Here is a 27,647-nt window from a genome sequence, read left to right as displayed (position 1 = left end):
GAATAAAAACATGATAAAGTTGTAGTATTGCAACTTTTTCATGATATTTTTTCTCTCAATTTACTTTTATTTTAAAAAGAAACTCATGCCCACCTAGGTAAAGTAGAGGACCTGTGATGCTGTGGGCCAGCTTGGATTCCAATTAGTTCTGTTAGAAATCATAACCAAGATTTTACGTAAAAATCAAAATAAACTGCAAATGGATTGTACATCAGTGTACAGAAGCAAATAGTTTTTCTTGTTTAAAGATGTTTTAATGCTAAAAAAAAAGAAAGAAAAAAGCTGCATTTGAAAATCAGAATTAATCCAAACATGTTAAAACCCCTCTACATATGAAGACTCAAATATAAGAATCTTCTGAATTACCTGAATCTTTCCCAGTCCAGATCAGGCTGTGTGTGAAATTATGCAAACATCTCATATTTATTTAATGTACATATTTTTACCACTAGGGGGCAGGCTGGGCAGTTCAGATACTGAACAGTTCAAGATGCACAGCTCTCCAAAAGTATCAATACACCAGGAAGTTTTACACATTCTCTCATGTTAATCAGAAATTTAGATTTTATTTTAATTTGTGCCAGATTAAGAACTAATGAACAGGACAAAGATGAAAGTGTTAACCTTTTTGTTTCTTTTAAAAGAACCGACAAATTTTAAATCAGAAATTTCAGTCTATTGAACGGGTAGAGATGTAAACCAAAAGAAGCTGTAATTGAATCAAGAATTGACCCAAAAGGGCTTCCATACATATTACACTTCCCATCTGAGCGATACAAAGAAACACACCCATACGTTCTCATTTTTTATTACTTTGAAACATTTCTTCGACTTCAACATATTAAACTACAAAATGAAACCAAAGAAAACATGATTTGATATGATTTTATTGGACAAAACTGAACAGAGTGGGGATTATTATTTACAGGTTACTTGGCTTGTATCTCAAAAAGCCACTTTGTTGTTCGACAGCTGCCTCCGTCAGGATGCAGGCAAGGCCACGTTAAATCTACAAACAGCATTTATTAACACGTTTTGGTACAGAGACAGTTTAAGGCAGTTGTTTGTCCTCTAATACCTCCAAGGCACCCACTTCCTTTAAGTCTGTCAAGATTAACTATTTATAGAAATAAATACAGTGCTAAAAATAAGAGCTCGGATGTTGACAAAAGAAAATTAAAAAATAAACGTTGGATTAGCAACACTTTCATTAGGAAAAATAACTCAACAGAACTGCAAGCTTATTTGTTGTTCCTGAATGTGATTAAATTAAAAAAATAAGAGCCTAAACAATGAATAAATTTGTTTTCTAATACAAATTTAGTATAATCATCTGTACATGAGTCATATTTTACTATTACACCGTCAACACGTCTGTAACTTTACCTGCTTCCTTTAATAAAAATGAACATTCATACTGCAAAATACCCAACCCACCTTCTTTAACACTCTGATTTTATTCAGATTATAAAGAAATATTTTGCATCATGTTCAAAAAGAGCTTTAATTTTCATTCGTTTGGCATCTGTCTACAGTCAGGATCCTACATTAGCGTTTATACTAGCAATGGATGCTAGAATCAGTCATCAAAACTGAATCCTTCTAGTTAGTTTTGACTAAATCTTTATGATTTGTACATCTTAGTGTTAGAACCAGTTTCTACAGGACTGGGATTATGTACAACGTTCTGAACAAAAAGAATCAGATTCAGTAGGAATGCAGCTGAACAGGGATACTTGTGAATGCTCACGTGAACACAAAAAGAGACAAAGTTTGTTTTAATTACACTAAACTTCCAGGCCAGGACACAACAGTCAGCGTGACTTTGTTCTTCTGCAGCTTGAGCATCGGGATGAGCGAGGAGTTGTTCATCCCCACCGTCGTAGCGCCGTTCACCGCCACGATCTCATCGCCGCACCTGGACAGAAACAGCCGCCGTTAAGTCTGGAGATACGGATGGGCAAAGTCCAATTTTACAGAGTAATTTTGGTTTTTAGAGCAAAAGTCTCCATACCAGAGGAGGCGAGAGAACACAAAAATTATACTCAAGTAAAAGTAAAAAGAAGCCATCAAAGAAATTACTCAACTTTAATATTTAAAAATTACATCACCAAACAGACCAAACAAAGTTACATGGAAATTTTAGTATTTTTAGGACAAAAATGACAATAATTCATACAAGTAAAAAATAAAATCACCCAAAAGATAATTTTTCCAAATCAGTTTCTTTAAAATAAAGAAACTGATGACATTTTGGTTAAAACATGTTTGATTTTCATTCAGCGGGTAGAAAATACAGATATTACTCTAGAGTAAAAATACTTCATAATAAAATGTATAAAATTACTCGAGTAGAGCAGTTTTACTTACTTTAGACGGCCGTCAAAGTGAGCAGGCGTCCCAGGCACGATAGTTTTAATGAAAAATGGCTGCTGGCCGTGGCTCTCCTCGTAACCCCCGACGATGCTGAAGCCCCAGCTCTCGCTGTTGGTCTTCTGCAGGACAATGTCCCTGCACCAGTGCATGTGACTGAGGGACAAAGTCAGAGTTAGAGCGCATGTTTTCATACAATGAAAAAAAAAAAAAAAAGATTGAACAAACGGGAGAGCATCCATTGTGATCAACACTGCAACTCTGCAGCTCCTCCACTGTGGCTCTGGATTTCTGCAGGTTTCACAAACTCAAATTTAAGGCTTTTTAAGACCATTATGAATGAAATTTAAGACGTGTATCTTTACAGAAATTTACAGGTTCAGCTAACTGGGGATGAAATTTTAAGTTATCCACGACGGATGCTTATTGGCAGCTACTTAGCAATAGGCTGAAGCGCTAACTAGCGTTAGCGAATTGACATTCTGCCTCAAGTCGCAGAACCTGAAAGATTTCAAACTTTTGCCTGACAGAAAAAAATGGTAACTTTATTTGAAAGGGTGTGCTTAAGACTAACACCTGTAATAACACTTTTAATGCAACTTTTCACAAAATTAAACAGTCTGTCATTTAAAGATTTAAAGTTTTTGTCCTGTTTTGCTCTTTTGCTATAAATGGTCCATCTAGATTAAACCTCATCTCTCAAAAACAAACTCAGGCCTTTAGTGCCATCACAAAATGTTAATTTAAGAGAATATGACACCTCCTTGTTTTCCCCCCCCTCATTATTTGCATCATTTGTTATTTAAACGATACAAATGTTTATGGTTAATTTATTTAATAGGAGGGTAGAGAAAACTGCAAAAAATACAAAATCTTACCAAATATTTTTGGTCTCATTTTTACTGCAAATATCTTAGTACACTTGAAATAAGACAAAATTAAACCTGTATTAAGTAAATCATTAATTAATATTGATGAAAAAATATATTACTAAATTGAAATTATAGAAAACTAACTTACAAGTAACTTTCAGCAAGATATAGGAGACTGTCTTAAGTCAATAATTTCCTTAATATTGATGAAAAGTTCAAGTTCCAGTCAGATTATTTCACTGCAACAAGACTTTTTACCAGGTTACAAGTTTTCTCTAATTTCAATCTAGTAGTATATAATTAGAAACTGGACCAGAAGAACTTGGTAATATTCTGTGTTTTTGCAGACTTCCTGGGTTTAGTGGTTTACCTCGGTAGCCCCAGCCAGTGCGTCCACAGCGGCGTCCAGATCCGGATCTCGTCTCGCTGGTCGTCCATGTGGTCAAAGTCGTCTCTGCTGCCGGTCTCCGCGTCCTCCTCGGCGCTGTCGGACAGCGTCTGGATGACGCGCAGCACCACCTGGGCCTGAGCCGTCTGGGCCTTCAGGACGGACACGGCCTCGTTGTAGGTCAGCTGCGTCAGATCGACGCCGTTGATGCTCAGCAGAACGTCGCCTGAGGAAGTTTAACATTTAATGAGCAGGAAGCTCATTAATACAAACCGCAACAGATTTTCTCTAAATTATACAAAGTGATTGTTCGTCTGAATCCAATCCTGTAATCCGCTCCCAAACATCTTCAGGAAACATTAAAGCGGCAGTGTGTAAGTTTAATAAAAAAACATTTTTTTCTACATATTTGTTGAAACTGCCACCATCTTGTGAGACAGATAATCTGTGAAATTACCAATCTCCTCTCCCTCATTCCTGAGCTACTGTTGAAGTTTGAAGAAATGCAACCAAAAACAACCAATCAGAGTCAGGAGGAGGGGCTTAGTGCTGTCAATCAACCTGATGTACTCACTGCTGAATGTGCAGTAATTGATTAATCGTTAACTGGAGCACACAGACTCAAGGGCCATTAGCTGGAAAAACATTCAGAGCAGTAATTAAGCCAAAACTGACAAAATGTATATAAATTTATATAAAAATCTTTGCAAATATGATTTACCCAATCAAGTGGAATAGTTTTAATACATTTTTGGCAATAAAATGTTTATTTTCTTATTAAGAATGCAATTTGTTTATTTGCATCTTTTAATGCGTTTCTAACATTGTATAAAAAGGGGATTAAATGAAAAATCTGCAAAATGTAAAATTTTTCTTATCCAATTAATCATCTTAATCAATTACTAAAATAATCATTAGTTTCAGCCCTAATACAAACCATTCCCTGGTGAAGTTAAAGTTTATTAGATCAAAATAAATGTTAATTTTCCCAAAGTTTGAGCCGATTGGCTTGATGAATCGGCTCCTCTTCGCTCACATCCTCTCTGTTTACGGCTCTTGAGCCACACATTGTGTCTCCTTCTGAATGGAGGCAGGATGAAAAGACGGAATAGCCCTTTTCCTATACAACCTATTGTCAATTTTACACAAAAGCAGTTCAAGGACCAGTCCAGAGCCAGCATCCAGTCTCTAAACTGGTGTTTTGATGGCCAAACAACTGGCCAGGAAAGCTGCTAGCGAAACACCGCTAACACTTCACTCATCAGAAGGAAACCGAAGTGAGAGGCCGTCGCCGTTAAAGCCAAGAATCAGAGGAAACTACAAAGTCTTCTAACAGAAATCAGATGGAGCTTTTATATTTATGCATTTACTTTTGTCACTCCAAACCCTCCATAGTTTTTTTTATTTTAGATGTTTAAAATGTCTTCTAGTTCCAGATTTAGCTGCCGATTAGAAATTAAAAGTTACTGATCTTTTCGAGGCTATACATGCATCATTAGATTGCTTGAAAATGGTTTCCAAACAACAATGTTGTTGTTTATCGCAGTAACTTCTGGAAAAATTTATCGTGTTTGATGTAATCAGAATCAAAGCTCAAACAAGAGTTTCTGGTCGTTTTTCCTCTGGTAAAGTGAGAAATGATGACCTCAGAGTTAAAACAAAACAGCAGGGCTCCAGTCAGAGAAAAATGTTGTGAGGTGACATTATGAGGGAATGAGTCATGATTCAGATGATGCTGTGTAATGTGCAAACAATAATTACAAGTAGAGTGGAACTTCTTCAGTACTCATAAATACAACTGTGGAAAACTATCCTAACCCTGAACAGGTTAGGACAGTTTTGTGGTCTATAAAAAACATATGAATTAAATTTTTTGCATAAAGTTATTCTGAGAGGATGAGATTTTCTGTGACTTTAAATTCATATAAGCTGCTGCTGGCCACGCCACCCAACTCAATATTTATTCTCACATGAAAATGGCTGCAAGCAGATGTGCAATTATACAACCGTACATCTTTGAAAAGCAAAAGTGGAGCCTCCTGCACAACCAGCAAGAATGTAGCAAGTGGTTTCTGGATGGCAAGTCAACAAAAAAAAAAAAAAGAACAAACTAATCTTTTCCAGAGCTCCTCTGGGGTTGCTAGGTGACAGGCAGAATTCCGCTGGCGTTGCTAAGTAACGGCGCAGTGCCCATTGAATGTGACTCAACTATCGGGAGGGTTTACAATCGGCTCATTTTCCAGACACAAAAACGGCTATTTGGACATTTTCTTAAGCTATTTAGCTGTTTTTAGAAGTATTTGAGACTCGCATGGAAGCAAATAAAACATGTAAAAAGTCATTTTTGATTAATAGATCCCCTTTAACAGGAATTTTATGTCAACTTATTTCCATCTGAGTATTTAAAAGCACCCACTCGGTACCTCAAAGCAAACTGTTCCTGTGCATTTCCATATAAAAAAAAAATTTAATCAGTTTTCTGGCTTTTTTTTTAAGTGTCATTACGTGAAACCGTAAGAATCCCGGGACAAGATGCGGTCTTGTACCTCTTTTGATGGTGCCGTCTCTGTGCAGGCAGCCAACTGGCTGAACGCTCGTGATGTAAACAGGCAGCTTGCTGCGGCAGTCCCTCCCCCCGGCTATGGTGATGCCCAAAGACGTTCGAGGTTCCTTCTTCAGGCTCACCGTCTTCTCCTGACAAGTGAAACCGCCCGGTGGATCCTATAACACAATTACAAACCAAGAAAACACAAAAATATTCAGGATTCAAGTCACACAAATTCAAAAATCACAATCATTTAGCAGGATGTTTTGACGCAGCGGATCCCGTTTAGAGGACCGCTTGCAGAAACAAATGTGAAACATTTGAGACGGAGCTGAGAGGTAAAAGGGTAGAAGTGTGAGGATCAACACTCGGCTCTCGTAGTGGAAAAGATGTGTGGAAAATGGCAACTTCAAGCAGCCTTCTCGCTGCTCCACGGAGTCTGTAAACTGTCAGAAGGGAAGCTCGGGGGAGGAGGGGTTCTTCCTCTCCACAGCAGGGAACCCATCCCCCCCAAGCAAGACGAAAAGATTCGACTCCGCAGGCGAAAGCTAACTGTTACCAGCTTTGATCCTCTCACCTCCCAGAGAAACAACCCAAAAAACAACAACAACCAGAAGAAGGCAGCGGCCCCACGGCGGCAGAGAACAGCACCCCGACTCTTTTGATCAGGACAGAGGGAGGCCCGGAGCTTTCATCTCCAACGCAGGTGAAAACTTCTCACCCCCGACTGGAGGGGGATCATCGCTTTTCCCTTTACCGTCCAACAGAGGAGGCAGAGTCCCCAAAAACTGCACTCAAGTAAGAGCAGCACCACATATATAGAAGTCAAAGAAGCCAAGAAATTACTCAAGAGTAAAAGTACTGAGTAAGTGATCAAATTAATCATTTAGCATTTAGAAATTACACAATCAGATGGACCAAGATATAAAGTGAAGTGGAAATGTTGTATTTTAACGACCAAAACTACAATAACTCAAGTAAATCAAAAAATATAACAAAATCAGACAAAAGAAAATGTTTCCAAATCAGTTTCTTTCAATATAGAACTTTCTGATGAGTTCTTGGTCCAACGCTTGTAGCTTGATTCTTGGGATCCAGTTGGAAGCATTTTATTGAAATTATTGATTAATCTTAAATCCAGAGATGTGTAAGAGTACCCAAAAATTATACTCAAGAGTAGCGATACTTCAACATATTTTGACTCAAGTCAAAGTAACGTCTAAAAAAATTACTGAAGGAAGAGTAAAAAAGTATTTAGTAAACATAAAGTACAGAATAACTGATCAAATTAATCATTTAACATTTAAAAATTTCATAAATCAGACAAACCAAAATATAAAGTTATGTAAAGACTTTGCTATTTTAAGGATGAAGACAACAGTAGTTCATATAAGAAATAAAAAAAAAGAAAATGTTTCCAAATGAGTTTCTTTCAATAAAAAAAAAAAAACGTATAAAACTTAAAAACTACAGGTCTGTGTCTGGTGAATTTTGGTTAGAACATGTTTGATTTTCATTCTGTGGGTAGGAAATCCAGAGAGCTGGGTAATAACTAGTTACATTTACCTGAGTAATGATAAATACTTTAGCACATCCCTTTTATTTTCCAGCTGAAAGATAATTTGAAGGTGTTCAGATTTTCCCTCTGCTGGTTTCCTCGGTATGTGAACCTCAGCGAACGTTTCGCTGCAAACCAAATAAGTTTCTGGCCATTTTATCAGCCTAAGCAAAGGAATCCCATCACACTTGTCTGAGTTCGTCTTCCTTCTTTTTTTCCTTCACAATTATCCAACCAGTACTGTTTTTTTCTGTTTACAATTTAAATGCTTAATGTACATACAGAAACCACTCAGTTACTACCCAACAGTTAAACCCAACATATTTTTTGGTAAAAATGCTCTTGTCTTGTCATTTGTGACACCAGAACCTGGTTCTGCTGTGTTTTCACAGCCAAAGAAAAGGAGTAAAAACCATGAATGTTGTTTTGTCGAACCTTCAGGTAGGTGGTCTGCCGCCTGAAGTACTGCGGCTCCGGGGCCCTTCTCACTCCTCTGCCGTGTTGTCCCTCTCTGCTGCTGCCTGCTTCCTCTGGGCTCTCCGCCGGCCGCAGCACAGCAAAGTTCACACACTTTTCACTGTTCTAAAAATCACAGAGGACAAAAGAAAAACATTTGTTTTGATGCAAACCAATAGCCTGACACATCAGTAAGCAGCTGGTAAACATATTGTTATAAATATTCCTAGTGTTGATCAGACCTCAGCAGAAATCTCTGTATGTAGTAGTGGCAATATCAGACACCTAAATATACAATGCAAGGAAGAAAGACGAGACATGACAATAAGAAGGAGGGTAGGACAAAAGAAATGAGGGGAGGAAAGAAGGATGTAAACAAAGGAAAACAGAAAGGATGCCAAAAAGGAAGGAGAAAAAGGAGGGATGCAAAAAAGGAAGAAAAGAAGGAAGGATGGAAGAAAGGTAAGGAATGAAGAAAGGCAGCAATGGAGGGTTAAAGCAGAGGGAGGAAGGATGCAAAAAAGGAAGGAAAGAGGATGTGAAGGATGGAAGTAAGGAAGGAAAAATATAAAGAAAAGGAAGGAAGGGCACAAGGACAGGACTAAGAGGGGGAAGGAAGGAAGAACGAACACAAAGCAACAAAGAGCTGAGAAAGGGAGGGAGGGAGGAAGGAAGGCAAGAAGGAACGAACGCAGGAAGGAAGGAAGGCAGGAAGGAGAGAACGGAGGAAGGTTTAAGTTTGTTAGTTTAAGGGCAACTTTCAAGTAAACGTAAATAAAAGCTGCGTCAGACTTCAGCTGGTTTCCATCTCAGTTCCTGAGCAGCTCAGTTAATTACAGTCCAAACCCATAAAACCTCCAGCCGCTACACAGAGGCTGCAGGTCCAAACATGCAGCCGAGTCAGAAAACAGCAGCTGATTTCCAACCTGTATGATCATGGCGGCGCTCTCCGGCGTGCCGTGCATCAGGTCGTGTCCGTTTATGGCCAGAACTTTGTCGTTGTTCCTCAGTTTTCCGTCTTTGGCTGCCAAACCGCCAGACAGAAGGTCCAGAATGAAAACGCCGCTCTCGTCGGACTTCCGGATGAGTTTGATGCCGAGCGGCTCGGTGCGGTGCGTCTTCGTTAGCATGACGTGCAGGACCTTCCCGGGGTTGTTCATGTCGGATGGACTGTTGCCGAGGGAACCATGAGGGGACTGGGGGGCGGGGTGATGATCTGAGCGCTGGTCTCTTATTTTGAAGCCTTTCTCCTGCATGACGGTGAGCCGGAGGAGCGGGGAGCACTGCAGAACCGTAATGGCCCGAGTGTGGGGAACCGAAGCCAAGTTGACGTCATTCACCTGGAAATGGGACACCAGGATGAAACGACACGACCGAAAACTGTGATCCCACTAACCCTATAAAACATGTAGGCAGAGGCAGGCCTGTCACAACAACCAATACATCAATCAATCACATGATCAATTAAAACAAACGCAATCATTTCCATTTGCACAATTTATCGTTTTTCTCTTTTTAACAAAAACTAAACAAAAGTTTTCAACTTTTACAGAGATGTCATAATTCATTTTCTTTGTTGTTCCTGTTTTGTTTATTTTGGATATTTAAAATGTTAAATGTTCATTAGAATTTATGGTTTATTGATCTTTGAGAATATTTTCTTACATTACTTGAAAATGCTCTCAAAACAACAATATTATCGTTTATCACGGTAATTTCTGGGATAATTTATCACCCAGATAGATTTGGTATCGTGAGTCAATGTCTGGATAAAAAGTGAATTGAGCTTCAGGAGATTTGTGATTAAATCTTCACTCAACAGCAGCAGCCATTGTTTCACATCCTGAAAAACTCTTCCTTCCACGGTTTTGTGTTTTAATTTTCAGATTTAACATTGAACCTCGATGTCACAATAACCAATTTTTATAGTTATTGTTGCAATAAATTATAATATTGTTGGTTTGTTAGGAGGATAAAATGCATTTCTGTTAGCTAAAAGCTGGAAAAATCTAAGTATTTTTTAGAGAAATGGTTGTAAATTTCTTCAAATTCAGAAGTTTACATGTTGCCTTTAACTATCTGAGAAACCCCAGGAAATGATGTCATGGCTTGAGTTAATTGGAAATATATAATTTTTATGAATCACAAACTTCCAGAAAACTGCAAAGATGCAGAAATGCAGTTTATTTAAATGAAGGACAAACCCCCATTTGTTTAGGACAGAGTTTGATTAATATATTTTATAATTGTTCTTGGTGATTCTGACAAAATGTAGAGTTTGTTGACATTTCATATTCGGTTACAGCGTCATGTAAATAACTGAACTCTGTTGTTGCTGAAATGTGATACACACAAACTTCACCTCTACTGTATGTAAATAAACGCAGAAATCAGGAATAATTAACATTTCTGGTTAAAACTTCAAATTATTTTCCTTTATATAAATCTAGAGAAACAACAAATTAAAAATTAAACAAAAACTTTACGTCTTGTTATAAAAACAAACCTGTCCAGTAGAGAAAAATAAACAACGCACTACTTTCTTGTTACAGCAGTTTGCACCAGGCAGGTGAGGCCGCTCGCTCTGAAGTGACGCGTTTGTGTCTGGTGTAAACACGCCCCGTTACCATGGCGATAAAACTCGTTAATCTCGAATATCTGCTGTCCCCCATTGCCTCACTTAAAAAGAAAACAGTGTTTGCATTATCCTGAGAGTACAGTTTGAAGTTGTTCATTGAAAACAAGGCTGGGATGAGCGGTGTCACGCTATGCAGTGTTTCCCACACGTAGGCGGGAATCCCGCCTGCGTTTCCAGCAGTCAGACACATTGGGATATTTATTTAGGAATTAATCACGATCCAAAATGAGGAATCCTTTATCTTGGAGATCATCTATTAATCCCCCTTTTCTCCTTAAATGCAGTCATGTTACATCAGTCTTTTCCCTGCTAAACACACGGATCATGTAAGCAAAGAAAGCTCAAAGGATTACAGCGTTTCCGAACATGTAGCAACACCGACCTTCCTGCTGCTACAGAGAGATCAAAACCCGGCATCTCTTCATTTTACGCTTTTCTCTGGACATTACCCGCTTTCTTACTTTCACTTTTAGTGCACTTTTTCTGCAGGCTATCCACCAAACTGTGGAGCCTTTCCATGTATTTTCTTTATTGGTGTTAAATGAATCAGACGTTTATTCTTCTCATGATGGTTCTATTGTGAGGAGTGAATGGACCATGACTGGCCTATAAATGGATAAAAGTTGTTTAGACAGCCTTGAAAACTTAAGATTTTAGAAAAGTTTTGTAAACTTTCATACTCCGAGAAGTCCAGATCAGGTTTTTTTTCTGAAGTGAGTGCTAGGCCCGTCACAAAAACAAATTTTACTGGACGATAAAAAAGAAATTATTATGATAATATTGTTGTGTTATAATGGTAGAGGCTTCTCAAAGATCAATAAACTTTAAATACTTCTGAAAGGCTAACTGGAAATGTGTTTTAAATATCCAAAACAAATAAACAAAAACAGCACAAAGTGAATTATGAAGTCTCTAAACAAAATTGGCATAAAAAAGGGGGCTAGTTGAGACTGAAGACTTTAATCATCCAGTTTTTGATAGAGAGACAAAAAACAATAAATGATGCAAATGGAAATTATTGAGCCTGAGTTTCCATTCATCATAAAATGAATTAATTTATTGGTTATTGTGCCAGGTCTGAAGAAACAATGATTTGTCATGTTTGTGTCTCTGTCGGTTTGCTCCAGCTGTGGTTTGGCTCCACCTTCGTTCTCTGGCTTTGCCTGAAGCCAACCTGAAACCGTGGATGTAAAGGAAACGCTCCTGATCCTCCTCCGCCCCAGATCGGAAACATTTCCACTGAAACGCTGAAAAACCACATCAGGCAGGAAGAAACCCGTCACCAAACGAGGACGAGATGATAATCTACTAATGTTCCTTCCTGCTAAGGAAGTCCGGAATAATAATTATTTAAATAAATGGCTTAAACATAATGAAATGTTCAGTTTGAGCCCTTAAAACATTTACAGTTATTTTAGATTTCTTTATATTTCATCATTTTCACTAGATGTGTAAATATGTGTGATGTGGGACATATTTGGGGTTAGGATTTAATAAACTTTGTCTTTTTCAAATTGATATGAAAGTTTTGTTTTTGTTTAGCTATGAAGTATATTTTTTTGCTATTTTTTTCTCTGACATTTCACCTGTACGAAATAAATTAATAAATTGAATTAATTTTATCTGGAGATGTTTACAAGTTTAGAAACACGTTTTTCAATAAGTTACGTGTTTGGTAAAATTCTACTTCAAATGAAGAACTTCATATTTTCTACAATAACTTTGTCAGCCATTAGTGCAGCTGATAAAAATGGCCAAAAATCACCAAAACGATAAGTATTCAGATTTAATCAGAGTTGGGTGGTAATTAGTTACATTTACTCCATTACATTTAGTTTAGCAACTTTTTTGGGATTTTTTTTTTTTTAAAGAAGTACTTTAGTAGTATTTTTACTGCACCGTACTTTTTACTTGAGTAACTTTATTATGAAGTATCTCTACTCTTACCTGAGTAAATTTTTCAAAAAATACCTCAAACTGGATCCCAAGAATCAAACTAAAGGTGTTGGACCAGGAACCCATCTGAAGGTTCTGGACTCCAGCTGCAGTCTGACCCGTCTAACTGAACTGTAAACAGACATGATGACATCATGTGAAACGCCTGGCCCACCTCCAGGATGTGGTCCCCTGGAGCCAGCCTGCCATCGCGAGAGGCTATGGAGTCCCGGATAATCTCCTGGATCACGATGTTTCCCAGGGGAGTGTCTTTTCCTCCCACGATGCGCAGGCCCAGCTCCTCCTCGGGTTCGTCTCTGAACAGCTCCACCACGTTGGCCTCGGCCACCAGACTGGACCGCAGCGGCGTGTTGTCTGCAGAACCACAGAGCAAGAAACAGAGCTGGGGTCATCATCTCTAAAGCAGAAATCATAAACAAATGGCCGATGCACAAACAACAACATAGTTTCCAAACATTTTTCACTGCATTTGTGATTTTATTACCCAAGGTGATGCCTCAGTATCTTAGAAACTCATTTCAAGGGTAACGTTTGCTTATTTAATTAATTTTTTACAATATATTTACTGAGTCCAGCCATTTAAAAATTATTATTACATTCAGATAAAATTAAGACCACTGCAAAACTTTATACATATTTTGTATTAATCACTATGTGTGATGTTTAAAATCCTCACTTCTTAAAGTTATAGGTTTTATTTAACATTTATGAACAGAAATACATTTACACACTGCAAAAAACACAAAATCCTACCAAGTATTTTTGGTTTACTTTCTAGTGCAAATATCTTAAAACACTTGAAATAAGACTAAACTAATTACAAGTAAATGTTCAGCAACAAATAGGAGCTTATTTTAGGTTAATTTCTTAATATTTATGAAAATCTACTAGTTCACTGGCAGATTATTTCACTTTTAACAAGAATTTCTTCCCTTGTTACAAGTTAAATAATCTGCCAATGGAATTAGTAAATTTTTGTCAAGGAATTATTAACACAAAACATGCTCCTATGGCTCGCTCAACATTTACTTGTAATTAGTTTTGTCTTATTTTAATTGTATCAAGATATTTGCACTAGAAGCTAAACCAAAAATACTTGGTAGGATTGTGTGTTTTTACAGTGCATGGATGGCTTTCAAAATAAAACGTCCTGCTTCCAGAAGCAGGTAAAGTCTGTGAACATTCTTTGGTCGGATAGGATCAGGACGGGTGTTTTGGTGCAGATGATTTCCAGCATGTTTGTGGAGCACCTGGGCAACGAAGGCAGAGGGAGTCCAGACAACAGCGCTGCCAACCTCATCTTAAAATGATGATGATGATGAGGAGGAGATAACGTTCATATAAACGGTAAATTACAGCCTGACAAGATCTAATTTCAAAGAGAAACTAATAACCAAGGTTGAGAACGGCAGAGGAAATTATATTTTGGGTTCAATTATTAAGAAATTCTTGGTATTTTCCATCAGAAGTCGGACTGAGTTTTACGTGGGAAAATAAATGAACCTCGACGATCAAAGGTCAACTTTTAATTTTACTTTAAGGGAGACAGCCAACACCTCAAAGTGAATTATGGTAATAGGACAGCAGGTGAGGTAGCAGCTGACGGTTATGTAATGTTTAACAGGAGTGTGCCGACCTTTGGTTCCAGCACTAAATTCATTAAAAGCCCAATTTACCTCCGTTTGACTTCAACCCAAAATGGTTGCATAATGCAGTTAAAAATTAACTTTTCCTTCTTAAACAATCACCTGACCTCATAATGCAAAGCTGCATGTTTATAGCAAATGGCCTGAAATGTTTAGAAAACATTAAAAATATAACAATTACAGATATGGTCCAGTATGAGATTCTAATTTGATTAAAACCAACATGAAGTCAGTTTATTTAAAGAAGTTTAAGCCAAAGACGTAGATTTTATTTAAAACAGCTTGCCATAGCTTCAAACTAAAGCATTTTCTATAACCATGAGAAAAACTTATTACAGCTCTGGAAAAAATTTAGAGACCACTTTAAATGATCAGTTTCTCTGATTTTACTTTTTACAGGTACATGTTTGAGTAAAATTAACATTGTTCTTTTATTCTATGACAACACGTCTCTGAAACTCCAAGTAAAATTTTGTATTTATTTGCAGAAAATAAAAAATGATCAAAACAGAGAAAAAGGATTCAGCGCTTTCAGTCCTCAAATAATGCAAAGAAAATAAGTTCATATTCAATTATGAATGTCAACACTAATGTTTTAACTCAGGAAGAGTTCAGAAATCAATATTTGGTAGAATAACCAGGAGGTTTTCTATGGGGTAGTTTTCTGAAGCTTTCCGTCAGCCTCCTGACCAGCAGTGCACGGCAACAGGTGTGGGAGGGGCAGCGCTGATTTACTTTCTGCTTCATATAGCTGGAGAAAACACCAGTAACTCCAGCATTTGCTCTGGTATTTAATTAAAATGATTTTAAATCGCAGAAATTTTGTGATTTTAGCCGTTTTAAAACTCGACACATATTACAGAAAGTAATAGAAAGTTCAGAAATTGAAGAGTTATTTAAAAACTGCTTGCATTTAGGAAACGGAAATAATTTTGCGTCATCCTAACCAACTTAAAACCTAAAACAGGAAAAAAACAATACTTAAATTATATTCCAATATTTTGCGAAATAATATTGAAATTAATATTTATTTTTGCTTATTTTAAAACAGTTTGTTTAAATATCTGTATTTCTTTTCTAAATTCAAAGCTGGCAATCTTTACCTGGAAGAACTGCGTTAACCTTTAGAAGCAAAGCAATGATTATCCAGTGATGTTGGCAGAGACATTTTCCACCTCAACGTTTTTCCCGTACGACGCCGGACCTAATGGAGCGCTGTCGCTTTGTGTGTAAACTCCAGAAGCTTTCTCAAGCTCAGCGCAGGATTGAAAACTGGGTCACTGAATTAAATAAACGCAAATTTAACCCTCAAAGCTGTTGTCAGCGAGCTGATTTGGCGTCTTTGTGTAGGTCTTTTTCTTTTCTGGGTTTTCACGGCTGAGAGCGAACAGAAATCTGAGGGACATTAATCAGCTCAGGTGTGTTGGCAGATGTTTATCCGTGATGAAGGTCTGCTGTTGCTTTCAGAGTTTTTCCGATGATGAAACTGTGTGGTTAAAGCATCTGTGTACATGTTCCTGCAGCTAGGCTGATGATTCACCTGCGATCAAGAGAATCATTTAAAACTGAAAACCGTAGCGGCTCTGTCCTCCTCACGACGACTGCAGCAGTTAATCCACTTTTAAACAAGAAGTTTCAAGCGTTTTCAGCCACAATGGGCCATTTTACAGAACAATCAAGTAACTATGTACATATACATCAAATATGAAAATAAATGTTATTTTGTAATTTAACGCCTTGAAATTGGGCCTCTGTCTCTTTAAGAAGCTCCTGCTTTTTCTGAAACTCCGCCTTCAGGAAGTCATAAAAACATGGCTCCTCTATTAAAACAACTTTTTTCTTTTACTGAGAATAAAAACAATTGTACTTCAGTTAGAGGGATTCAAGTGTAAAATAATTGTTGAGGAGTTAAAACTGTGTTTTCTCCTTTTAAAGGAAGAAAATTATGTATAAAAATAATTTGCTAAACAAATACAACAGGGCTTGATTGTTTTAAGAGTTTATCTACTAACTTAGATATGAAAAATACACATTAAATATGTTGTGGCTTTGATTTTGATTATGCCTTCTGTGTAATAAAATGAAGGTATAATAAGCCACACTTTTTTTGGCCCACTTTTTGTTTGTTGACAGGTATTTAAATATTGTTTATCTATTTCTGTACTAGTTTGGTCTTTCATTTTTTCTTTATTTTTTGACTTGTGTATGGAAAAGTTATAAAATGCCCAAAAAATAAATAAACTTATATCAAAGTAGCTCGTATAATGGTCTTAGTTTATGTGCAGTTCCACCAGGTCTTTGCTAATTGCTGCTGGCTAGTTTGAAGGAGCTGAGTGGGGCGGAGCTGTGCCTCAAAAGGCGGAGCTAGGTCCAACCAAGCGTTGCCATGGAGATGAAAGGATTTCTAACAGAAAGAATGAAGGCAACACTCCAGGTGTGTTTTAATGAGAAAATAACATTATAACATGATGTAAAGCCTAAAAAAGTTTATTTTAGTTCTAAAAGCCTCTGAAAGCACAATTAGCTGCCAGTGTTGCAAAGACGCAGTTAAGTAAACACAGTCAGAGGAGGACATGGTCATGTTAAACATGTTGTGACAGAAAACAGGAGCAAGTGATAAAATGACTCCCTACCGTCGTCGACTTCCTCGAAAGCAGGATTAATTAAGCCCGGCTCTGACTGATTCCGCGTGTGGTTTCGGGACAGAGTTGCTGAATGTTTCGCGTCTCCAGACGACTCGCCGTCACCCTTGCGTCCTTTTATTTCGTTCCAGGAGGGCCGCTTCCTCTTCTCCGCTTCCTCCCGTAGCCTCTTAAAAACAGGACATCTGGGAAAACACAAAGACACCACATAAGAGGTTTTATTCTTAGAAACAGGAATATGAGGCTATAAATAAACAGAAGGAGACAGCGCTAATTGGGTCATAATACATGGAGCTGTAGAAATGGATGCTTACACAGGTTTGGACAACAAGGTGTGCCAAGAAAAGCAGAGCAGAGGTTTCCAACGTGGTTTTGCTTAATTTACTCAGAGATCTGCGCCTACTGCTCGTCCCTCACTCCTGAACTTCGTATCCCTGTTATTTGCACAAAGGCAGCAGGAGGGCAGCCTGCCTTTCATAAATAACTGAGTAATGTGTGACAAGGGCGATAAGCACCACACTGGGCAAAACAGACCAACCTGCACCCTGTCTGGGGCGCTGATTAAAAAGCAGAGCGTTTGAGCTTTATCTGTAGCAACTGCAATGCAAAAACAAAATATTACTGCATATTTTCAGCCTAGTTTTTAGGGCAAATATCTCATTACACCTGAAACGAGACAAAACTAACTTACAAGTAACTTTCAGCAAAACATAGGACCTTGTTTTACTTTTAAAAAGTGAGTTATAAGTGAAATAATCTGGCAGTGAAACATTTTCCACTTATGCAAAATGTCAAGTGGAAAAATGTCTTGGTACGACTAGTAAAAGAGAAATCCTATTAAACATCTTTTGCAATCCAATTATTAACCAGTAAATACAAAATTATCAATAGATCAGTCCTGTACTGTACTGATGTCAAGTCGAGCAGAAAGGCCACAGCTTTTCATGTTTAAAGTATTTTTAGCTGCAGATGAGTCCTTTGCTACAAATTGAGCTTTCACTAAAGGAAGGCTGTAACAAAAATGATGTTCTTATTTAAAAAAGGGACTGATTTATTTATTTGCATGTTTTATGCATTTCTAATACTATGTAAAAAGGTTTAAGAGCTTAAATGAAAAATCAGCAGAATTGTGCCATTTTTTAAATCTGTTTGCTCCATTAATCACGAGAATAATCGATGATTGTTAGCTGCAGCCATAATATAGATTAAAGCACATTTTCCTTTAGCAACATTAGCATCTCAGCTACTAAACCTATGCATCAAGTGCAGGACATTTATCAGCAACAGAGACCACCTGGCTTGCCAATTAACCTGCTGACATAAATACAGAGAGCAAATGGATAATCTGTGATATCAGGTTTCTGACTGCAATGTGCAGCTGTAATTTGTAGCTTATTAAATAAAATGGAAAAAAGTGAACACTATTTCTAAATAGCGTATAGCAAACGGGTTTCCCAAACTATAACATCATCTTAAATATTTCTTCAAATTGACTAAATATTAGCGGTGCACCGACTGCAGATTACCGATCTTTAAAAAGCCTGACCTGCTGGTTCCGATTTTGACCAATAATGTTTTTTGTTTTTTTTTGTTGTTTTTTTTGTCTGAAATGTCGCTAAATCTAGCAAGAAAGCTGATTTGGCAACAGTGGGGTGACTGTTGTTAACGGAAAACGTGCAGACACGACCCGGTGGGCTGGTCCATCCGTCAAACCTCTCACAGCAGAGCAGAAGAAGAAAGCGGCTGATTTTTATTCCTTTGCTGAGGTTGATGAAATCTGCGTCACATTAAGTATCAGCCGATCACTGATCTCCCAAAATTAAGGAAACAGGCTGATAAATCGGTGCACCCCTCGTAAATATTTGATGAATTGTCTGCATCTCAGCCAGAATCCTACCTGTTGTGCAGGTGAGGCTGCAGCTCGCAGCGCTGCATCTTCTGCTGGCACTCTGTGTAGTGGGGACAGGTCACCACCAGTTTGTCCAGCAGGTTCCTCACCAGCAGGCTGGAGGGTCGGCACTGGTGCAGCTGCAGACGCTGCCGATCCACGGGGCAAAAGTCCTGCTCCTTCAGGAAGTTGCTGAGACAGTGGAAGCAGTAAGTGTGTCCACACGGAGTGTCCATGGGTCTGAGGAGCGGCTGCAGGCAAATGTGACAAACCAACTCATCGTCCACCTCGTTCTCATACTCGTACAGGTGAGTGTCCTGAGTCTCGTGCTGCTGGCCGCATTCTTTACAAACGCGAGCCCAGGAGAGACCCGCAGACCCGCTGCTGGCAACGGAGACGGTGGCGGTTTTGGTTTCTGTTGCTGCCATCGTTTCAGGAAGTTCAGTCCACTGTCGGCTCGCGATGATGGGTTTCAGATGTTTATGTCTTCATTTTTGAAGCTGAATAGATCCACAGTCACAGTGTTATCTCCTGGTCTTCATCCTGACTTTCTGTGGAGAGAGCAAAACGGAGTGAGGTCCATGGCGGCACTTCAACTCGCACTGGCCACCGGCACAGGAAATCACAAATCCAGAAAGCAGCAGCAATATGGCAGCGAGCTGCAGCTGCTTCCTCTCTGCATGTTTCCTGAGGGACAGAGGGAATTTCACTAGAAGTCAGCTAAAAGTCACGCCGCTTCTCACGGAAATCGCTAAACTCTGTGAAATGAGGCAGAAAAGAAATGGACTGAAGTCCAGCCTGCGCTTATGGGAGAACCACATGGTACCTCAGTAGTGTAAAACGTTTAAATTAGATGGGCCAGAAATGCAATCCGCCTTCACTAATGATCCATCCATTACACCGGCAGTCACCGTGATTTTATGCAACTTCTAATCTCCTTTTTAATTCCTCCACAAAAAGAAAAACTGAAACCTTGAAGAAATCATAACACCAAGTAAAAATCTCACTGCATCATGTTATTTCTGCAATGTATTAATTTTTTTAAAACCTAAAATAGAAAAGAAACATTTGTTTTCTGTTTACTTTCCCTTTTTCAGTTATAATATTTATTAATAAATAGAGATAAAGCAATTAAAAACAAAACAAAGCTGCTCACTGAAACCAGATGATTTTCAGCATAATTACCCTCTTCAGGAATAGAAAAATCTGATATTTCCACTTCTGTTTAGCCAAGTGCAACTATACTGCACTGACAAATCCACTCTTCAGTGTGAATGTTGCTGCTGAGTGAAGACTCAAAGTTAGCCATTTGAATACAAGTGAAATATTGAAAATGAAGTCAAAGGAAACGGAGATTAAATAATCTCTGTAGACCATTCAGGCCTGAGGACAGACTTGTAACAGGAAGGCTAAACACAGTAAGGCAAACTTGAACTTTCAACCTTGGTTTCTTTTAGGAATGCTGCCAGTTTTGAATATTTCAGACTGAAGGAAATTTATTCTCCAGCTCCGCACACAGCAGGTCTTTATGCTCGATTCAGAAGTACCATTGGTTGGTTTTAAAGTTTATCTAGCTGACAGTATTGTCACAACATCATCAAAACATGAAGGAAGCTAATAAAAAGAAAGCACAACTAACAGCAACAGCCTTTTACATTGACTGAAAAGAGAAATGTGTTTGGATGCAAAGTTGGACCAGAAGCACGGGATTGTTTTCAGCTGGATTTACTGCGTTTGGCTTCTTCTGGTGCAGAATGATGATGCAAGTTCCACTTCAATGACATAAACATCTGATAAAATGTGACCGTTGAAACTGCAAATGCTTTAAAAACTATCAGCTACATTTCTGATTTAGTGGAATGATTCAGATTTTTGGGGAGAGAAGGGATTTTGACTTTGGGGGACCACTGCCTTACTGTGTGCTACATTGTATATGAAAAAACATAATGCCATTCAAAAGACCAAACATTAAACCACAGGAATGGTATGATGGAACATTTTGGTGATTAAGACCAAAAACTTTTTGAACCAGAAAACACACCATGTTTAACACTTAAGTCCAGATGTGGATTAAAAAAAGAGAAGCATTAAAGTGAACTTTCTCAAAGAGTTGAAGAGCATCCATTTAATATGAAAAGCTCATTTATAAAATGCTAGCTACAATTAGAAAGCGTCATGCTACTACACTCATCCACCTTAAGAAAAGATTTTGACAGGAATAAAGAGGAGGAAAGTGTTGCTTTCATGCTGCATGTGTGAAAAGGGCTAAAAAAAAATTTTTTGCCACTACCTTTAAACTCCATATCTTTGTGATCCTAGTCCAGATTTCAGACTCCAAACCAAAAAAAAAAAAGGGTGCGCTCTTTTCTGTGTTACTGGAGCGACTCGCAGGAGATGATATCTTCTGCCACTGCACGCAAACTCGAGACTCTAACTGTCGCCTGAAGCCTGAATGAAACCAGAGCTCAGCCTCCCAGACCATCAGAATATGGCTGTGTGTGTGCAGCAGCGCTCTGGATGTGCATGAGCTCCGACTGCACCGGTACGAGGAATACAAAGGGTACGACGGGAGGGGTGGGCTGGTGTAACTCAGAAGCATGATAGGAAAGAGGAAAATGTTCAGCTTCTGTCATCGGTGCCATTATTCAGGTGTGTTCATGTATCAGGGTGAGCTCAGAGCGCTGACGTCGTACCGCCACAGGTAAAAGGACTGTCAGATAAATGATTGATGGAAAACACAAAAGCCAAGTAAGAAATTTGTGTGTGCAAGTCCCCCCCGACCCCCCTCCCAATATGCACACACAAGTCAGCTCCCTTTCTTTGTCTTTCCTAGCCTCAGGGAACATTTACACCTGTAACGGGTCACATGGTATCAAAACTAGACTCTATTAAACCAATTTCACCTTGCACAAGAAATAAAAATGAGATGCAAACCAGCTTCTGCTTTGAAGCTGGTTAAAAACAGCAAAAAAAGGTAAAATATACTTACATTTTAAGGTAGAGTTTCTCAATCCTGGCCACCTGCTCCAAAATACTTGAATCTGATGCTTGAAAAACCTCCAGTTTCACTAGCAGCACATTAATCACCAAACAGTTTTAATCTGGTGTAATGAAGCAGACAAATATCTAAAAAATGCAGTCAAGGATTTCAAGGACCAAAGAATTGTACCACAAAGCAGGATTAGTGGTTTCGTGACGTTGCCACCGCCTCACAATCATCTGTGCTGCCAAAAATGTCAAAAACGCTGACGTTTTAAAGATATTAATAAAAAATTTTCCAGATGTCATGAAAGGCCAAAACAAAATTATTTCCATCAACTCCGCTGAATTTATTTTGAAGACGTTAATAAAAATGTTTCCAGAGCCCAAAGGTCCAACCTGTATCATAGCGGCACAAACAATAATTGTTGCTGCACATTTTTGGCACTGATTTTCTTTTATTTGAAGGAGATGCAGGGGGGCAACTTCACTAAAGTGTTTCAAGAGGTTCAGTTTAGATTCACAAAAATGGTTCACATCTAAAATTTAGAGAAAATATTACCTAAAATTTTAAAAAAATCAAGTTAAAAACGCAGTGAGGTCTTCTGATCAACCTACACTTTAGATCTTACTTTCACTGGGAAATATAAGTTTCTTCATTTCTTTTAATACATTGATATATTTTTAGATATGGCTCAAAAACCAGCACATTTAAGACAATATCTTGTTGCAAATAGGCCTGTCGCGATAAACGATAAATCAATTAAACGCACGATAAATTAAACCTATCGACCTCATTTTAATTATCGGCTTCATCGTCTCTTCCTGCCTTTTTTTCTTTCTGTTGACACCGACTGAAAAAAGGCTCAACTCTGGTGCTCTCCACTGACCCTCCCTTCCTCATTTCCATAGTGTAATGTCCAGCGCACGACTGTCGGCCTATAATTTCAAAACCTGAGAGACACATTAGCCGACAGAAATCCTAGGTATAATGGTTCAATCGTGCTGTGTGGTGTCCAGCCACACAGCCATTATTTTGGACTTGTAGCGCAAAATAATGGCTACAAGTCCAGTTAACTAATTTTAATATCAGGCATTAATCAATGCTTTACTAGAATCTACCTGTGATGCATGTGGCTAGAATCAGCGTAAAGTCCCGACTGAATGAAAATCATTATAACCTATTTATGTCACGTTAACGAAGAACAGCTGAAAACTTACCGGGTTTATCAACTGCGGTAGCCATTTGGCTCCAACTCCTCTCCTTGTCATTTCTATATTCTTTGCACAAAATGTTAAATAAATATTAATGTTGTTTCCACATATCATCTCCGATGTCCGCTGGACTTTGGGTTGCACCGTGTCAGCTGTTTGGGATTCCCCTCTCTAATTTCCACTCATAAAACAGGAGGAGAATCCACGCTTTCTGATTGGCTACCTGTCACATTCAGCGTTAAGCTCCCAGTTGGGGAAAAACCCTGATTTAGATCGGAGCGGCCACGATGATCCACCGTAACTCACCATACACTGCAGGATGATCGGTTACGAAATCACCAGCGAGAATCTTGGATCAGCCAACGATCTAAGATTGTCATAAGGGGAAAATGGGGGCAAAAAAATCGTGTAGTGTGAACTATTGCATCAGGTAGTCGGATGTGCCCATCTTCTCCATTTAAATCTAGTGATTATTGTAGGGCAACATAGTATACAGACTTCATAATCTGCACTCTTCTGGTTGAATGCAGTATTATTTCCAATCTGGCTTTATATCGTTTACATTTTATTTAAGTACGTTTTTTGTTAATGAAGACTGAGAATACATTTTATTTTTGTTTTTGGTTGTTTTGTTTATTTAGTTTATCAGTTCCAGTGTTATGTGTTGTTTTGAAAATAAAGTGTATCCATCTATGGCAGGAAATCACATGCATTATTAGTCATTTCCATTAAATCAGTGTCAAAAGGTCTTGTAACTATCGTTTATCGCAATAATTTTTTAGACAATTAATTGCTCAGCAAAATTTGTTATGACAGGCCTAGTTGCAAAGAGTTTTTAAATCTATTAGGACTGAACCTCCTGAGACTCGAGACATTTCTGTAAAGCATGAATTTAATAAAAACACCAAACCGGATAAGATGCACTGTTTTTAAACATTAATTATTAATTCACGCATTATTAATTTGCCCTTTGTTTTAGAACTTCCTGTATCTTAATTTCAATTGATTTTAAGTTTAATAGGAAAGCATACTAAAGTTTTTAACCCTCAATTAGAGAACAAATTGACTTAAAGGGGAAATAAAATGCGAAGGTACATTGCAAGACACAGACATTTATTTTATGTTGATTAAAACACCAAACTTCTAGAGATTTTTTTTATCTTTAACTGGAAACAGTGAAGCCATCATTTAGTCCTTTATTAGCTGAGTTTGCAGCCATTACAGGCAATTATCAGCTGTAGTTTCACCATAATAACATAGAATTACCAGCCGTGTCACACATGGACACTCAGAGTGTCAGGAGGGTCAATCTGCAAATTAAAGCTCCAAAACGGAGTCGCTATGTAAACGACCGACCGATTCACCGTCTGTCTTGAACCGGTATCGACCCAAATCGGAATCAGCAGGTCGGGTTTTAAAAGATCAATAATGGGCCAGAGAACTGGAATGGAATCGGAGCACCTAAACCAAACCACAAAAAAATTAAAACTAGGCAAGACTTCACCAATAAAAACACTAATAAAAACAAAAAAATTGAATTAAACAAAAAGTCAAAATGAAATAAAACTAAACGATAGAGAAAAACTTAAAACTGTTATAACACTGGTTCCGATTGGCGGCTCTCATCAAAAACAGAAAGTCGTGTTAAAATATTATTCATCTCTGCTGTTACAATGAAAAACCCTCATGTCACAACATACGATTGCTTTTAAAAACTTAAAATATGTCCAAACTTAGATCATACAAATACTCCTGTCAAAATAACAAATACATATGTTGCTGGACAATAAATCGTCTCAGAAATGACCACGATAAACGATAATATTGTTATTTTGAGATCATTTTCATGGTCACTACAATAACGTTAGAACGCATTCTCAAAAATAAAATTTAATGAACATTTAAATGGGACTGCGTTTTAAATATCCGAAATAAACAAAAACATAAATAAAGTGAATTATTAAGTCTGTGTAAACAAAACTGTCCTTCAAAAAAAGGGTTAGTTGAGACCAAAGCACCAGATTTTTGTCCTCCAGTTTTTGATAGAGAGCAAAGAGAAAAGCAATAAATCAAGTAAATGATTGAGTTTTTTATCATACGATTAATTGATTTATTGCTTATTGTTACAGATTCAGCCCAACATATTCATGCTTCCTGACTGTCGCATGTTGTTCTTAAAGTTCAACAAAGGCAACACTTCATCCAGCAGAACAGCCTTGTAATCATGTGAGAGCATTAGCTTCCAGGGGAAACGTCTGCGGCCCTTCAGCGTCCTCCAGCTGCTTTCAGGATTACCGGCGGCGGCGTTTCTTCAAAGCGGGTCGAATGCCCAGCTTCGATGGCCGATGCGAGTCTATCACATGTGCTGCAGCTGCCGCACCCTCTGCGAACGCAGGTGAGGCAGAGTTCGACTGCAGTTTTTAGAGATCTACGTGTCACTGTATGTTGCGCCAACGTCTGGAATTCCCAGCAGCAACATGAAATTTAATTAAACACAAACACAGCTGTTGGTACCTGTGAATCATCAGCGTCTGGGAGTATCACAATAGGAAACTTCAGACATTTCAGATGCTTGCATCTTTCAAAATGTAATTTAATTGACGTAATGAACAAAAGCGCCATATTTCTCCACAATAAAGAGTTTTAAGGAGCGATTCTAAGCCGCACCATACATGCCTGAAGTTTGACAGATTACTCTGAGGTGTGTTGGTGAAACTTGTTTCTCTAAACATTTTCCCACATAGCTTCTTTCTACTTTATTTTTCTTGTTCTACTCTGTAGTGAAAATCTCCCCCTTGTTTATTTGACATCTGTTCACATAATTCCTCAATTTAAAGTACATGTACAAGTCCCATTATAATCATAATGCAACTCAATTTTTTCCACCAGGCTGCAGGAACAATAGGCAAATTCTTCTGCTTTGCATTCAATCAGCTGTTTGTTTTGCATATGCAGGGAACAAGTAAAACCAATGACTAGGATAATCCTAAAGTCTCTTTCTTCATGTTTCATTTAAAACTAAAAAACACTTTATTCTGATGTTTGCAACAAATTAAAAAAAAAGAACGCTGTCCATTTGTGTCTGTTAAAAACAAGGTAAGTATTATCTCACTTCTAGGCAATTTTCTATAAAAAGGCACCCAATAAACAACACATTCAGAGTGTACAATTAAATTAAGATCAGTAATCAAACTCCTAAAGTTTGATTACATTAAACTTGAGGAGTTTATAGTAAAGGTTGAAAGGGTCATCATAAGTTGATAAAGCCATTTCAAAAAACAAACTTTTCATAGGAAACCCTTGTATTTAGCTAAAATTAATAAGTGAATGCAAAAAAGAAACAAATAAATCATCACTGGATTTCTCTAGCCTTACTTACTAAAAATCATGGTTAACGAAAGAACATTTCCTGTTGTCCCTAGCATTTTACATTCAAGACAGACAGCTAGGTACAAATACTACACACATACCACAATTAAAAGATATAAATTAACGCACAAACTCTTCAATCATTGCTTGTAAATCTAACACAAAGCATTCATCTGCTCCATATGTATTAGAGACACATTTATACCATTCTTAAACTTCAGTTGTGGACCACACAAAATTAATCCGAAGGCCACAGATGGCCCCCGAGCCGCAGTTTGAGCACCCCTGCCCTGAAAGCTGTGAAAAAGCGCTTTCATTCAATAAGTAATTGGAAATCCAGCTTCAGATTACAAATGAAAACCATTGTGAGTCAGTGGAAACTGTTAAAAGAAAAAGGAACCAATAATTCACATAATCTTGATGTTTCTTATTATTCTCGGCAACAATAACAAGCACTTTCCATCCTGTCGGGATTGTCACCGATCCCATAAACAACTCACTGTCAACCATGTGCTCCTAATCTCCTCACCACTCTGACAGATCCCAGTGACAGAGGAGGCAATAAAAACGGGACCTTACTGGTCTAACTGGGCAGCTAAAGCAACGGCTTCACCTTCAGCTCGGCTTGCGCTAACTGCTACACACCTTGAGCTCAGAAACTCACTTCTCTATCACCGAAAGGACTCGTTTTACAGCACAAACACACGCTAATTTCAGCCACATCCCGGTTTCCAGTCAGAAAGTAGTCTATAAATTTCTGCTTAAAGCAATAAAAGCAGTTTATATCGGTCCGACGCCGAAACTCGTCTTACCTGTGTGTGAAGGTTGTTTTCCGGAAGTAGCTAACGTGTCGCTCGCTAGCTGCCACGAAACAGCTCCCGGTGAAGTGGAATAATTAAAAAAAAATAAAGTAAAAACGAGGTAAATGTTTCCTCAGCTCAACAATCTTGAAGGTTTTTGTCCAGTCTCATTTTTATCTGCTGCTGAGCGACCTGACAGCCCGCCCGTCCCAGGCGGAGCTCAACCTGCAGCCGACGTCTGGGCAACTTTCCCAGTTTCGAGTAAATATACCTCGAGCTCAGGAGGAAGTCCGTCCAGGTGCGACACAGAGCTGCAGCAGAG

The 27,647-nt window shown here is 38.2% G+C and overlaps 1 protein-coding gene across 1 annotated transcript; it reads right to left on the bottom strand.

Moving 5' to 3' along the window:
• Positions 1-795: 795 nt before the first annotated feature.
• lnx2b (ligand of numb-protein X 2b) lies at positions 796-27,647 on the bottom strand. Its single transcript, XM_015023607.1, has 10 exons — positions 27,338-27,647; positions 18,972-19,513; positions 17,066-17,259; positions 12,941-13,140; positions 9,119-9,532; positions 8,172-8,318; positions 6,180-6,354; positions 3,616-3,859; positions 2,371-2,529; positions 796-1,918 (listed from the first exon to the last, which is right to left on the bottom strand). Exons 2-10 carry the CDS (start codon positions 19,388-19,390, stop codon positions 1,783-1,785), a joined length of 2,088 nt encoding a protein of 695 aa, XP_014879093.1. The 5' UTR covers positions 19,391-19,513; positions 27,338-27,647; the 3' UTR covers positions 796-1,782.

Source organism: Poecilia latipinna, unplaced genomic scaffold (genome assembly GCF_001443285.1).
Source record: "Poecilia latipinna isolate Pla-1442-1.1 unplaced genomic scaffold, P_latipinna-1.0 Scaffold90, whole genome shotgun sequence".
Taxonomy (NCBI): domain Eukaryota; kingdom Metazoa; phylum Chordata; class Actinopteri; order Cyprinodontiformes; family Poeciliidae; genus Poecilia; species Poecilia latipinna.
The sequence above is the reverse complement of the archived record's forward strand: the minus strand, read 5'-3'. Positions and strand labels throughout refer to the sequence as shown.

Excerpts from the sequence above, each read along its gene's own strand:
- lnx2b (XM_015023607.1), bottom strand. The coding sequence starts at position 19,390 with ATGGCAGCAACAGAAACCAAAACCGCCACCGTCTCCGTTGCCAGCAGC. Across the intron at positions 17,260-18,971 it reads CAGCCTCACCTGCACAACAG|ATGTCCTGTTTTTAAGAGGC; the intron begins GTAGGATTCTGG and ends GTGTTTTCCCAG. Across the intron at positions 3,860-6,179 it reads AGACGGCACCATCAAAAGAG|GCGACGTTCTGCTGAGCATC; the intron begins GTACAAGACCGC and ends AAACTTCCTCAG.